Below are 13,815 nucleotides of genomic sequence, written 5' to 3'. Positions count from 1 at the left end.
CTGTGATCTTTTATTTCAATTCTTGTTTAATTGTCCAATTGTTTGACTGATTAGTTAAAGAAACCTCCAATAAAAAGTCTATGAATATGATTGAATTACATACACATGTACTTATGTAGTCTGCTTGGAAAAAGCATATTGACGGATCGACGTTGGTATGTCTCATAGTAGAATGTAGAAGCATCGGGATTTCTTCAGCGAGACATAGTTTAGTTAGAAAGCTTCAAAACTGTTATTTATCATACAATCATGAATCAAATTTGAAGTAATAATTCCAAACATGATACATTTGTTATATTCAAATTTTTCAAACAATAACACGCTTTTTGTCAAAAATGGAAGTAAAATACACCATATTCTTGAACAACGTGGGAGTTTGAAACACCGACTAATGGAATAGCTGAAAATCCGTGTATGTATAATTTTTGACTCCTCGAAAATTTAACTGCAATAGTTTATCGTTTTATCGTCAATTAAGAATTATTTGTTTTGTATGCTACATAGTATTACATTTACTATTGTGTATTTATAATAAAATAAGACATAAAAGTCGCAGATTAAGAAATTCTCACGAAAAGTGATCTGTTCAATACAAATCGGTAACATACAACGGATCTTTTATGATATATTATTCTTCCATAAATCTCTTTCTTTTTTTCATAAATAGCGTTATTGTTGTAACGAGCTGAATGAATTGATTCGAAACAAGCGTGCGGTCACATATGGAAAAATTCATATATCTAATATCACGTTATTTAAACCTGTATTATTAAAGGGTCAATTGTATATGTAAAGTAAAACATCAATTTTTTCTTTTCAATTGTCTATTATAAATATCAAAGCAGTATGATGAAAATAAATACTTTAATTGAATCTTTTGCTAATATATTACCACTGAAATTTGCAATATTAATTTTTCTTATTCAATAACAAATTATATATACAAACAATGATTATTATTTATTAAGTTTACATTAAAGATAATAGTCAGAAACAATCATTTATAGTTTATTGAACGATTCAATGTCCACAGACTGAACAAACTCTTCGAAACTTTCTATTTGTTCTATCAGCCAATCTACAGACACCTTCTCATCTTCTATGACACACATTATCCTGAATTTATTAATGCCATAGCCCACTGCAACTAATTTAGCTGGAAACACAATATATATAAAACTTATGATTTTGCGAGACTTAAGTTTGATATGATTTTGAAAATAACAAAATTATTTACATGCTCCCCAAACTAGGCCATCCATTTGAATAGATCTCACAACTTTTTCCATTCCTTCCATGTCAGTTTCATCATCCCATGGTTTAACATCTAATACAACACTGGATTTCGCAATTGGTCCTGGTTTCTTAGATTTTTTCTCCTCATATGCCTTTAATCTTTCCTCCCTAAGTCGTATAGCTTCAGCATCTTCCTCCTCGTCTGACCCAAAGAGGTCCACATCTTCATCATCTTCTTCGCTTTTGGCTGCTACCACGTTAGTAGAATTATTGCCACTTAAGATAACAGGTGCTTTCTTTTCTCCTGGAAGTGTCTTTAAATCGTATGATTTGATGTGATTATACCATCTTAATACATGAGGATTCGAAGATGTTGGAGTCTTTCCTAAGGCTTCGAGAACTACTACATCTGCTTGAGTGGGTTGCCACCTTAAAAATATGAGTTTTGTTTGACATTCCTTGAAAGTATATATGTATATTTAGCACATTTTATATAGTACGAATAAAAATAAATATAATGTACATAATTACTTGCTATTTTTTTACATTCGTATCCTTTCCAAGTCATAATATAATGTTCAATTATATTTTAATATGCATACAAATGGCGATGAATTAATGCATTAAAAGATCAAGAATATTTTTCGAAAATTTAGTACTGATAAATATTAAACACAGTCAAAAATAATATAATTCAAACTATTATACAAAAAAAAGAAAGAAAGAAAAAATTTTAATGACTTTAAGACATTGGTAAGTAAAGAACCACGTGCATTCCAATATAAATTTTATAAAGATAAAAGTACACTTACCCTTCGATATAACTACGCTCTGCTAAATAGGAATTTAAATCTTTAATACCCTTATCAGTTTTAAGATCACCAATAGCCATTGCGAAAAATTAAGTAAAACGAAGACACCTAACCGAAGTTACTGATAATAAACTTCCCTTTATCCGCTTACCGGAAGGTAGGATTATATACGGAGAAAAATTGACGGTTCATTATTTCGTCACAACATGACGTCATTCCGGTCTGCTATTCTTGGGAAATAATAAAATAACTAGCGATTAATTTTAAATTGTAATTTCTTAATTGCGAAATTATTCGAACTTTGCCAAAATCAAATACGATTCATTTACATATTGCAATCGTTTCGATTTTATAAATCGATTGAATATTTCTTTTGTTCATTTTCTTTTTTCTCCCTTTAAAACTTTTTATTCCAGTCCACAAAAAAAAGTCTATTAACGTCATATTGTATCCCTTTTCTTTTTATAAAATTAACTTTAATATTGCAATATTTATTGTTTTACTTATCTAAAAATTTTGTACGAAAATTAATATATACGCGCGCGCGCGCGCATCACATGTGCATTTAAATCTGCGTACGTAAAGATTATTCTTTAATTATTATAAAAGCGTAAATCGTGAGGAACTAATTTCTCGAGGTAAAATATAATCAATGTACATAAGAAATTATTTATATCAAATTAATTTTTTCTGATAGATGTCGCAAAGGATGTGTTCAAAAATTAGTCGATGTCACATAGCCTGCCAATACTTGAAAATATATATAATAGTAAAGCAACGTATTGTTTGCGCCGAATCTTATTTTGGATTGATTTTATAGATTATCCCGAAACATCTGTTTTAAGCGCTAAGGGGGTGTAAGAGGAGTTTGTGGAAAGGACGGAGATTTGGTAATTTTTTATTAAATATATTGTAGTATAAATTATTTAATGCTTTATAATAATGGAGTACTTCTTTATTATTTTAATACATAATATATATTGATTTGTCCATTTTTCGATTACTAAGAAAATACGATTTTATGTTATTAAATAAGTTAAGTTATTATATCCGTCGATGAAAGTTTGAAACTGTGACATTTTCTTACATAACAGTATAACATCAACGCGTAACGGAATAATCGAATGAAAATGTTAAGATTACCCGTGATAAGATTGACCGCGGGAATACAGAATGGTAGACTTTCTACCGCGGGACTGCATACAACATCATCTAAGTTTCAACAAGAATTAGTGGAAGTATTCATAGATGATAAGCCAGTTCAGGTTCCACCTGGAACGACCGTTCTGCAAGTATGAAATGTCATTTGTACATCATTCTTATATATTATTACTTGTACAACTACTATGCTTAAACTTTAAACATCTTTGTTTTATTCTATATGTCTAGGCAGCTGCAAAAGTAGGAGTAGAAATCCCAAGATTTTGTTATCATGAACGTTTAGCTGTGGCAGGAAATTGTAGAATGTGTCTTGTGGAAATTGAAAAACAGATTAAGGTATGTATTGGTTGCTTTTTAATATAAACTATACATACATATATGTAGATGCATGTGCGAACACAGACATATACAAATATGTAGTGCATTTCAATTAAAATATTATGTATTTGTAACCTGTGTCATACAAATGTTTAGCCTGTTGCAGCTTGTGCCATGCCTGTGATGAAAGGATGGAGAGTTAAAACCAATTCTGATTTAACTCGTAAAGCTCGAGAAGGTGTCATGGAGTTTTTATTAGTAAATCATCCTTTAGATTGCCCTATCTGTGATCAAGGTGGTGAATGTGATTTACAAGATCAAAGCATGGCATTTGGCAGTGATCGAAGCCGTTTTGTTGACATCAACTATAGTGGCAAACGTGCAGTAGAAGACAAGGATATTGGTCCTTTAATAAAAACAATTATGACACGTTGTATTCATTGCACACGATGCATTCGTTTTGCATCTGAAGTAGCTGGTATTGATGATTTAGGAACTACGGGCCGTGGAAATGATATGCAAGTATGTTCAAATGACAGTTTGTATACTGTTATCTTGAGTCCTGCTATTTGAACTGTTATTTTTAAATTATACCCTAATAGGTAGGAACATATGTAGCAAAAATGTTTCTGTCTGAATTATCTGGAAACATTATCGACTTATGCCCTGTTGGAGCATTAACAAGTAAACCTTATGCTTTTGTTGCCCGCCCATGGGAGACACGTCGTACAGACAGTATCGATATTCTTGATGCTGTCGGCAGTAATATAGTGATATCACATAGAACGGGTGAAGTTTTAAGAATTTTACCAAGAGTGAATGAGGTATTATTAACACAATAATTATTGATTAAATATATTTATAAATCTTAATGATTACATACTATATAGGAAATAAATGAAGAGTGGTTGTCTGATAAAGCACGATTCTCTTATGATGGATTAAAGCGTCAACGGCTTATAACTCCTATGGTAAAAATTAATGGCAAATTAGAAGCTGTTGAATGGGAAGATGCTCTTATTACAAGTATTTCTTTAAAAAATATTTTCAATTTTTTATTTTTATTTTGGTTTTCTTTAAAGTAGATAGTATTTTTGTTATATTGAGACAATATACTCTTTGTTAGCTGCTCGAGCTATTCAGAATGCAGCTCCAAATAAATGTGCTGCCATTGCTGGAAAATTAGCTGATGCTGAAGCTCTTGTGGCCCTGAAAGATTTAGTAAATAGACTTGGTGGTGAAACTCTTGCAACAGAGCAGGGTTTTCCAAAACAAGGCACAGGTATTGACATAAGAAGTAGTTATCTACTAAACAATACAATTGCTGCAGTAGAAGAGGCTGATGTTGTATTATTGATTGGTACTAATCCGAGGTACGAAGCACCATTAGTGAATACCCGTTTAAGGAAAGGATATATTCATGGTGAACAGACCATTGCTGTAATTGGTCCAAATATAGATTTAACTTATGATCATGAGGTATGTATAGAATCTTGTAATACTCTGGTAATATATGAATACATTTTATTTGCACTTATTAGTTAAAAAATGATTAATTATTTAAAAAATCAATTAATTTATTTCAATATTAGCATTTAGGTCAATCGCCAGAAATTATAACACAGTTAAGAAACAGTACTCATTCGTTTTGGAACATTTTGAGGTCTGCAAAAAAACCTTTAATCATCCTGGGTGTTGAGCAATTGATGAGAAAAGATGGAGCAAAAATTTTATCTGAGACGCAATTGTTGGCTCAAGCTTTAGGAGAAAAAACAAAAGTAAGAGAAAACTGATAAAATTACTTTTGTTATTATAGTCATATACATAATAATAGTTTGATAATATACACAAGTATTCTTTAATAGGCTCCTAAAGAATGGAAGATATTAAATATTCTTCATACAAATGCATCACAAGTGGCAGCTTTAGATGTGGGTTATTCATCAACTGTTGAGGAAGTTAAAGAACAACAACCAAACATTCTCTTTTTATTAGGAGCTGATGATACAAATATCAAGAAAGAAGACTTTATGAATACATTTATTATATACATAGGTACATAGAAATCATTATTTTATAATAGCAATTTCAACAGTCAAACTGAATGAATAACGATTTTAATTAACGACGATTTAGGTAGTCACGGTGACGAAGGAGCTTCGATCGCAGATGCTATACTTCCTGGAGCTGCATACACAGAAAAAGTTGCAACATACGTGAATACGGAAGGTCGTGCACAACAAACCTGTGCTGCAATTACACCACCGGGTATGGCACGACCAGATTGGAAGATCATACGAGCACTTTCTGAAGTAATTAATTAAAGTTATCGTTCTTTTATATATGAAATTGAAAGTTAACATGCTCCTATATAAGAAAATGCAAGGAAAAAAATAATTAATAAAACAATATTTTCATAGATTTGCGGGGTATGTTTGCCTTATGATAATCTGACCGAAGTAAGATCTAGATTGGAAGAAATAGCGCCGCATTTAGTTAGATATGGTAACGTAGAACCGGCTAATTATTTTGCTCAAGCATTAGAATTATCAAAGGTAAATACATGAATGTTATAAATAAATAATAATCGAACACACTTTAATAATTTTATACTTATCTTGCTCCCTTTTTTAGGAAATATCAGGTTCCTTGTCTTCCAATCCATTGGAAGTTAAACAAAAAACGTTAGATCATTTTTTCATGACTGATGTGATATCTCGTGCATCACAAACAATGGCAAAATGTGTCCAAGCAGTTATGAAGCAAAGAGAAAGTACCTTATAGATTAGAAATTTTAATTATGAATATAAATAGCAAAACGTATTTTATGGCAATATATAATAGTATATGAAAATATATTAAAGGTATGATACTTTTATGATATTTTATTTTAAAGATATGTAAGTACTATTTAATTTAACAGAATATACAGACTGAATATCAATTACATGGAATGTTAGAATTGTTATTTTTTTGTTATGTTTGCAGCTGATAAAATTTAATATTTTTTTATTACTATGTGATGGTTGAGATATAAATTGAATTAGGATTAAAACATTAATTTAAGTAAATTATTATGTTCGATGAATTCTCGTATGTGTTTTTAATGTAATTCAAATATTTATCGGTGATTTAGATTCTTGCTAATATTTATAATTTATCGTATTATCACAATACATTGATTTATTATTATTTTAAACAAACAGATAGGAAGAAAATGTGAAAAAAACAATAAAAAATATCATCGAAATAAGAGTCTTTTTGAACTGCTATTAGTCTATTGTAAGAGTTTTCGAGTTTTAAGGCGATATCAATCATTCAATACGATCGACAAGATTGTTGGATTCTGCTTGATCATCGGTGTCTAATTCAATAGAACTTTCATCCGTCTCGATCTAAGAGAAAAGAACAAATATTAAAATTATTACCTTTTATAGGGCTTTTATCCAACAGAAAATATTTTAACAAAATTACATACTTTCTCACCTAATGCAGCCAATTTTTCTTCGTAACGCATAATTTTACTTTCATCTTCTGCTAAAAGTTCTAAAAGATCTTCTTGGTCTTTCTTCATTTTTTCTAATTCCTCAGATTTTTCTTTTAACTTACGTTCGAAGTCAGTTTCATATTTTTTTACCATTGAAGCATATTCTACTAAACGAATTTCTAACTCTGCAATCACAGTTTTATATTTTTCTGCCTCTTTTGTGCAACCTTCGTTGATTATAACACTATTGGATTCACTTTCTTCCGATTGTAAATTAGTTTGTGCTGCTCGTAAAACTAAATTTTGATCCTTTAAATGACTAATAGTTGATCGAAGATCGTGTACTTGTGCCTACATTAAGTAAATATCAATTAAAAATTCACAAATACCATCTCGTAAACAAAACATTATCCATGAAAATGTACTGTATACCATACTTCAAGTTCGTTTTTTTCTTTTACGAGTGATTCCGTAAGTTGATTCAGCTTTTGTATTTGAAAATCTTGGTCTCGAATAAGCTCTTTATATTGAGCTACTAAAACAGAGTCTGACAAAGTAGGTGTTGTAATCTCATTTTTATGATGCAAACTACTTCCGTCTAAAACTGACTTTATGATCACACCTATAAAGTACACACATAGTTGCAATTTTCATAGCTTATATTAACAGAATGAATCATAAATATGATAATTACCCTCCAACGTTTTTGATAGTCTACAAAATTCATGATCTAATAAAAGTTCAGAAGGATTCTTCGCCGAGGGTTGAGGATGTTTTAAAGTTCTAGAATACACCTCGTGTCTAGCAAGACCACCGATAGCATCTTGAAATCTTTCTAATCCTATTCTATTTTCGATTAAATTACATAATTTTTCCTAAAAGATAGAACAAAAATATAGGATATAATGTTAGCATTACAAATATGTCTTATTTCTTTTGTCTTTGGTGTTACCTTTGTGTAGTTAGAAATACTATTATCATTAAAATGTACACACAACCCAATAAGTATGGCGCACATACTTTGTAACAATGTTTCTTGCAAATCATCGTTATTCTCCTGTGATGATAATAGAGCTGTTAAATAAGCTATGGATGAATCAATAAGCAAGAATGATTTAACAGCAGTTAGACAATGTGCAATCCATCTGCAAAGTAGTATTAGAAGACCTAATTTGCATTGTATTTTATTGCCCTGTTGCAGTAACATGACACATTGTTGCATCAAGGTCACTGGTGGTTTTCCAATATTTGTTGCAAGTAATACACGTAACAATTGTTCCTTCTGTGTATTGTCGTCGATCAATGCATAAGACAATGCCACGGCAGAAAACCAATTCGATAAGGAATCAGAGGAAAATAAACCTCCACATAACAACTGTCCTAGCAATATTATGTTCGTAAAATTTTTCTGGTTCAGTATATATTGCAATATAAAATTATTTGTAAAATAAACATGAAAATAGCTTTTCACAAACCTGTCGTCAATGATGGCATTTCATTTCCCTGAGGTAACAAAGTTTGAATAAGCTGAGTTTGTCCTGTTTCATTTTTATATAAAAAACATTGAAAGCAGTAGAGAACAGAACATCTTAAAGCAAATGGTTGCTTTTCATTCACCATAGACATAAGTAAGACAACAATTGCAGGTCTAAATGAATTATGAGTGTTAGAAATGTGTTAATACGGTAAATTTATGATATTTAAAATATATGATATATACATAAAAATACCTAGGAGGATTGCTAGGTGCCATTACTCCAGCTAAAAATTCTTGGTTACTGGAATTTCCCCTAATAACTTCAGCCACTGTATTAATAGTCTCAGTCAGTACATCCGCAGGTACACCATTAGCCATCAATATGTTACACAAAGCTTGTAGAAGACCACAGGCTCTCATAATGTGTTGACAATTCGATACTGCCTTTACATGTATGTATATATATATATATATATATTTATTTTATATATATATATATATAAAATAAGTAAAACAATTGTTTTTATATGTTGCATTATTTGTATACCTGAACACTTACCTGAGCAGATCCGCTTGGTGTTACCAATGCACGAATGACTTGAACCATGCAATGAATGTTTGATACCTTCTGTGGACTCCATGTGCTTAGAGGATTGTCATCAAGTTCGGATGATATTTGAAACATTGGTGTTAATTTTTGAATATAACTGCCTAAGACATAGTATTATACTATTTACATTATCATATTTATATTTAACATAACATGTATCTAGTTGTATATTACCTTCTTTAAAAAAATTTTGGTTGCTTACATTACCCCTTAGAAGATTTAACATTAATAATAGACAATCTTCCACAACAATACCACCTTCTACATTGCCCTCTTGTGCAATAACATCGAAAATACGATCAAACGCATTTTCAAAAGCAACAATTTTTTGAATATTTGCATTAGCTTTTGTTAATTGAATAAGAAGCAATAAAACCTACAACATTATAAAATATGTTTTACAACTATAGTATAATAACATTGTAATTATATAAAAAAGTTATATGCAGTGCAAGCTTATAGAAATGTACATCGTTACGTATGACTTCTCTACTATCACTAAGGAGATCCATCAGTTTAGATACACCCATGGGACTAACTAAAATTATTTCTTGTATATCCTTTAATCTATTAGTTGACAAATTCATCAATAACTTTAATGCCGGCCACCTAACTTTGAATTCAAATTCTTCCAAGAGTGTTAAAATTAATCCCACGCTATCTGTGTCTTTAATAAATATTTCTGTAAATTCTTCTCCCACTTTGATATTGGGCCAATACTGATCCACTGAAAATAATATTTGCATAAAAGTAGTAGTAAAACGTGTGCAAGCAAAATTGATCGATACAACTACATGAAATTTTTACCTTCTTCATCAAATGCTTTAGGATTTGTTATATTACAAAGTGTATCAAGTGCTAAACCAATGATTTCACAATCAGTCCTGTCCATTTCTAAAATTTGTCGTAATGCACACATTCCTTGAGCTCCCACTTCGATACGATAAGTGCGCGAAAGAGCTTTAAGTGCACGACAAGCATCTCGTCTGTCATCCAACAACATCGACGATTGTAACCTGTCTATCAGTCGCTCTACCTGTGTGATTACTCCAATGAAAAAGGTGTGAATGATGCAAAAAGAAAAACAATGAAAAAAAACGTATGAAAACGAAAAGGCAGAGATAGAAATATTTTAGTGTATCTCAAAATATTCCGACTCAATTTTTACTTTTCTTATGCAAACATTGTTACTACCATGTGTTGCAGTCAGGAAGATAAAAAAACAAAAATATTAAATAAATCGATTAAAAAGTTTGAAATACCGTTTCAATACTCGATGGTTCGTTTTCTACAGATGCAGAACCTAAGACAGACTTTAATCTACTTTTAAAATATTCCATTTTGCAGCTGACAACTTGACAATTGTAAACTACACGTCATACAGTGTCATCGACATTTTTCTTACGTATTTGCAGAACTTACTGAAACAAGTAATGTCTAATAGGGGGCGTTAGTAACGCTAACTTTCACTATAACCTACTATAACCTTAAGTAACCTTGAAACAATTGATACATTTAAGAATAGAATTTTTAATAGACGGTAAAATGTCGAAAATTTAATTTGTCAATAAAGCCTTTCAAATTTTACATATTAAATAACGCTTTTCATTTCACATAATTTCTTTTCTTACTGCTTTTAAAACATATAGTTCCATTTTGTATCTCGGGTTTTATCATTTATTTTACAAAAACGTCTAATATTTAATTCGTTTATCAACGTGCAAAATTTACGAAAAACTAGTAGTTTGAATAAATTTAAATAATAGACTCCTTTTCAGTCGAGTAATTCAGAATCTAAAGAGATCGCATATCTGCTGTAAAATATGTATGTGTATGGTTACAATAAACTCGTTGGTTCGGAAACGTTTTTTGTGCAATTTAAGAACAATAGATTTTGTAATTACGAACAAATATTTGCATCGATTTAAGTAAGAAATTACTGCTCAAATAATCGATGAACGTGATTGTGTCCCATGTAAAAAAATGTACATGCACACATGTAATCAAGTTTACAATGCTACGGGTATTATATAACTAAATTAAAAATAAAACCGATTAAAGGATGTTTAAATAATTTTGGAATATAAAATAAAATTCATGTATATGTACAAACATACGCACATATATGTACATGTCGACTACTTAAAAAAACAATAAAATATGGTTTTCAATGATTAAAATGGAATTATTATGTTGTAAAATTAACCGACTTATTTACCAATTATAAGATTATTTATACATGCCAAGGTAACAAAATTATGTAATATGTGAAAACAATTTCGTTGTTTCAATCCGAGGCTGACGTAAGGAATTGTCAAAGTCAAAGCAATCCTCATTGACATTACATCATAAGAAAAAAAAATCGAAGGTCTATGTTCCATCATTATTCGTCCAAAGTAAAATATTATCCATTTCTCATCATGTGAATAACACAAATATAGTTAGTTTTATTAATTAAATCAGCAATAGCAGCCAATTTGTCCATTTACTTCTTCTTGAACAATTTTACTACTTATTAATAGCTTTCGATGGACATTGCGAATGAACAAACATATATAACTAAATACCTTAACATTATCTAAATACGTAAATAAAATATATGAATAATTATATATAATGCAGTATAATCAAGACACGTATATACATATGTATATGTGATAGAAAAGTAATCGCATTGCTCATGTTGTCAGTTCTATTTTTATGGAGACTAGATAAAGACTAAGACACAAGAAGAGCAAAGTATTTGAAATATGGATAAGTATACTGCACTCGAATACTGTATATGCATTATTCACGGGGAGTAAACGGATTAAAAGATATATTTGCAATCTATTATTATGCTACTTTGGAATATCGCGATGAAAAACAAGCGCAGGGTCGTATTAATGATGGGATTACGATAAAATTTTAATGATTTACTCATGCAATGAATAATCAGATCTGCATTTCATTCTATGCTTTATTTGTTTAAACTAAGAAACATCAATGAACGAATTATAACTTGTATCTTGTTTTAATCTTTTTACAGCTTCGTTTTTGGTACACATGTGTAAACATAAAATGATGAAAAGATGAAATAGAACAATATGAAAAAAAAGATAAATTTTCATTACAGTTTCAATTCACACTATCATTTTTATCGATGAGAGTCTTGATAGTAATTTTACTACTCATTTCAATACTCATTTTATCGTATTATAAATACAATATAATTTATGCAAAATTTTCCTAATCACTAACGGAAAAATATATTTCTCTGATTACATATTAAATATAAAACATAAAAATAATAAAAAGAAATTATGTGCAAAACTGACAACATTAAAAGATACAACAACGTACAATTTTGTTTTCTTACACGGACACGATTTTCTATGATTTTAGACTCACGATACCTATATACATACATATTTAAATATCTGTATGTATATATCAAGAAATCTAGAATTACGTTTCCTAACGAATTATTATACATTTTTATTTTTATTTTCACTAATACTGACACTAGTTGTATTTCATGCACCGATAGTAAAATAATGTGATGATGCAAGATAATAAAACATTTGCTCTGCATATTAAATGATTCATAAAAAAGGTAAGTACTAGGTGTACAAAAGAACAAAACAGATACTTAAGAATAAGATAAAACTTCTAAAAGATGAATCATCGAAAAATAACAATAGAATAAACAAAAAGAAAACTGAACATTTGTACAAAAGAACAAAACAGATACTGGTGACCTACCTTAAGAATAAGATGAAACTTCTAAAAGATGAATCATCGAACAACAGCAATAGAATAAACAAAAAGAAAACTGAACATTCGTACAAAAGAACAAAACAGATACTGGTGACCTACCTTAAGAATAAGATAAAACTTCTAAAAGATGAATCATCGAACAACAGCAATAGAATAAACAAAAAGAAAACTGAACATTCATACAAAGGAACAAAACAGATACTGGTGACCTACCTTAAGAATAAGATAAAACTTCTAAAAGATGAATCATCGAACAACAGCAATAGAATAAACAAAAAGAAAACTGAACATTCATACAAAAGAACAAAACAGATACTGGTGACCTACCTTAAGAATAAGATAAAACTTCTAAAAGATGAATCATCGAACAACAGTAATAGAATAAACAAAAAGAAATCTGAACATTTATACGTATACATACACATATAGATGTAAATACGAAAAAGTTGGTCAAAAGGATGATTGCAGATACTTTTCGGATAATTAATTCTGATCAATCTGATAATCAATTAATTGTTGAAGTGTTAAAGCGTTGGAAATGAATTTATCAAGTGTATATATATACACGAAGCAAAATGAATAACCAATCTAAATTAATTGAAAAATACATCAGTGATTGTGTACGGAATAAGATGTATCATGAAATGAAAATTACAATCAATTAAATTTATTATTGGCTAATAACAAATTAGCAACGATTGTACATAAGCAATAAAATTATAACAGTTCTGAGAAATTGATAATAGAATATGGATTGAAATAAATAAGACATAAGAAAAAGATAGTAACGTTGTAAATAGCAGTAGGCTACGCGATTAAGTTGAAATGGGCTGTTTAGGTCGTTTAGTTGATCGGAAGGAAAGAGATGTCGAAGGAAAGCGGTATTAAGAACCGAAGATAACCGAACGGCAAGAAACGGAAATAGCCGAAGTGGATGCAGTGCGAAACGTCACGT

At 29.9% G+C, this 13,815-nt stretch overlaps 4 protein-coding genes across 5 annotated transcripts; 2 read left to right on the top strand and 2 right to left on the bottom strand.

Moving 5' to 3' along the window:
• Positions 1-934: 934 nt before the first annotated feature.
• eEF1beta (elongation factor 1-beta) lies at positions 935-2,223 on the bottom strand. Its single transcript, XM_069112378.1, has 3 exons — positions 2,049-2,223; positions 1,238-1,665; positions 935-1,156 (listed from the first exon to the last, which is right to left on the bottom strand). Exons 1-3 carry the CDS (start codon positions 2,126-2,128, stop codon positions 1,002-1,004), a joined length of 663 nt encoding a protein of 220 aa, XP_068968479.1. The 5' UTR covers positions 2,129-2,223; the 3' UTR covers positions 935-1,001.
• A 556-nt stretch (positions 2,224-2,779) lies between these two features.
• ND-75 (NADH dehydrogenase (ubiquinone) 75 kDa subunit) lies at positions 2,780-6,481 on the top strand. Its single transcript, XM_069112372.1, has 12 exons — positions 2,780-2,938; positions 3,143-3,340; positions 3,438-3,545; positions 3,684-4,049; positions 4,130-4,351; positions 4,418-4,553; positions 4,654-5,006; positions 5,120-5,305; positions 5,393-5,582; positions 5,664-5,839; positions 5,948-6,082; positions 6,162-6,481. Exons 2-12 carry the CDS (start codon positions 3,173-3,175, stop codon positions 6,309-6,311), a joined length of 2,190 nt encoding a protein of 729 aa, XP_068968473.1. The 5' UTR covers positions 2,780-2,938; positions 3,143-3,172; the 3' UTR covers positions 6,312-6,481.
• Positions 6,386-10,785, bottom strand: p115 (general vesicular transport factor p115). Of its 2 annotated transcripts, none has more exons than XM_069112371.1 (12): positions 10,364-10,785; positions 9,909-10,137; positions 9,572-9,828; positions 9,276-9,477; positions 9,051-9,202; positions 8,745-8,935; positions 8,490-8,662; positions 7,967-8,394; positions 7,709-7,889; positions 7,452-7,636; positions 7,014-7,365; positions 6,386-6,922 (listed from the first exon to the last, which is right to left on the bottom strand). In XM_069112371.1, the coding sequence occupies exons 1-12, from the start codon at positions 10,439-10,441 to the stop codon at positions 6,909-6,911; spliced, it is 2,442 nt and encodes an 813-aa protein (XP_068968472.1). In that variant the 5' UTR covers positions 10,442-10,785; the 3' UTR covers positions 6,386-6,908. The 2 variants fall into 2 exon arrangements, with proteins under 2 accessions (XP_068968472.1, XP_068968471.1); XM_069112370.1 differs by having other exon boundaries at positions 7,006-7,365; positions 10,364-10,783.
• A 1,895-nt stretch (positions 10,786-12,680) lies between these two features.
• On the top strand, positions 12,681-13,289 carry LOC138179808 (uncharacterized). Its single transcript, XM_069112951.1, has 2 exons — positions 12,681-12,696; positions 12,760-13,289. Exons 1-2 carry the CDS (start codon positions 12,681-12,683, stop codon positions 13,287-13,289), a joined length of 546 nt encoding a protein of 181 aa, XP_068969052.1.
• Positions 13,290-13,815: the final 526 nt, after the last annotated feature.

The sequence above is a fragment of the Bombus flavifrons genome, chromosome 5, assembly GCF_040668555.2.
Source record: "Bombus flavifrons isolate JBK064 chromosome 5, iyBomFlav1_principal, whole genome shotgun sequence".
NCBI classification, from domain to species: Eukaryota; Metazoa; Arthropoda; class Insecta; order Hymenoptera; family Apidae; genus Bombus; species Bombus flavifrons.
Note: the sequence above shows the minus strand (reverse complement) of the source record. Positions and strands in the feature narration are given on the sequence as shown.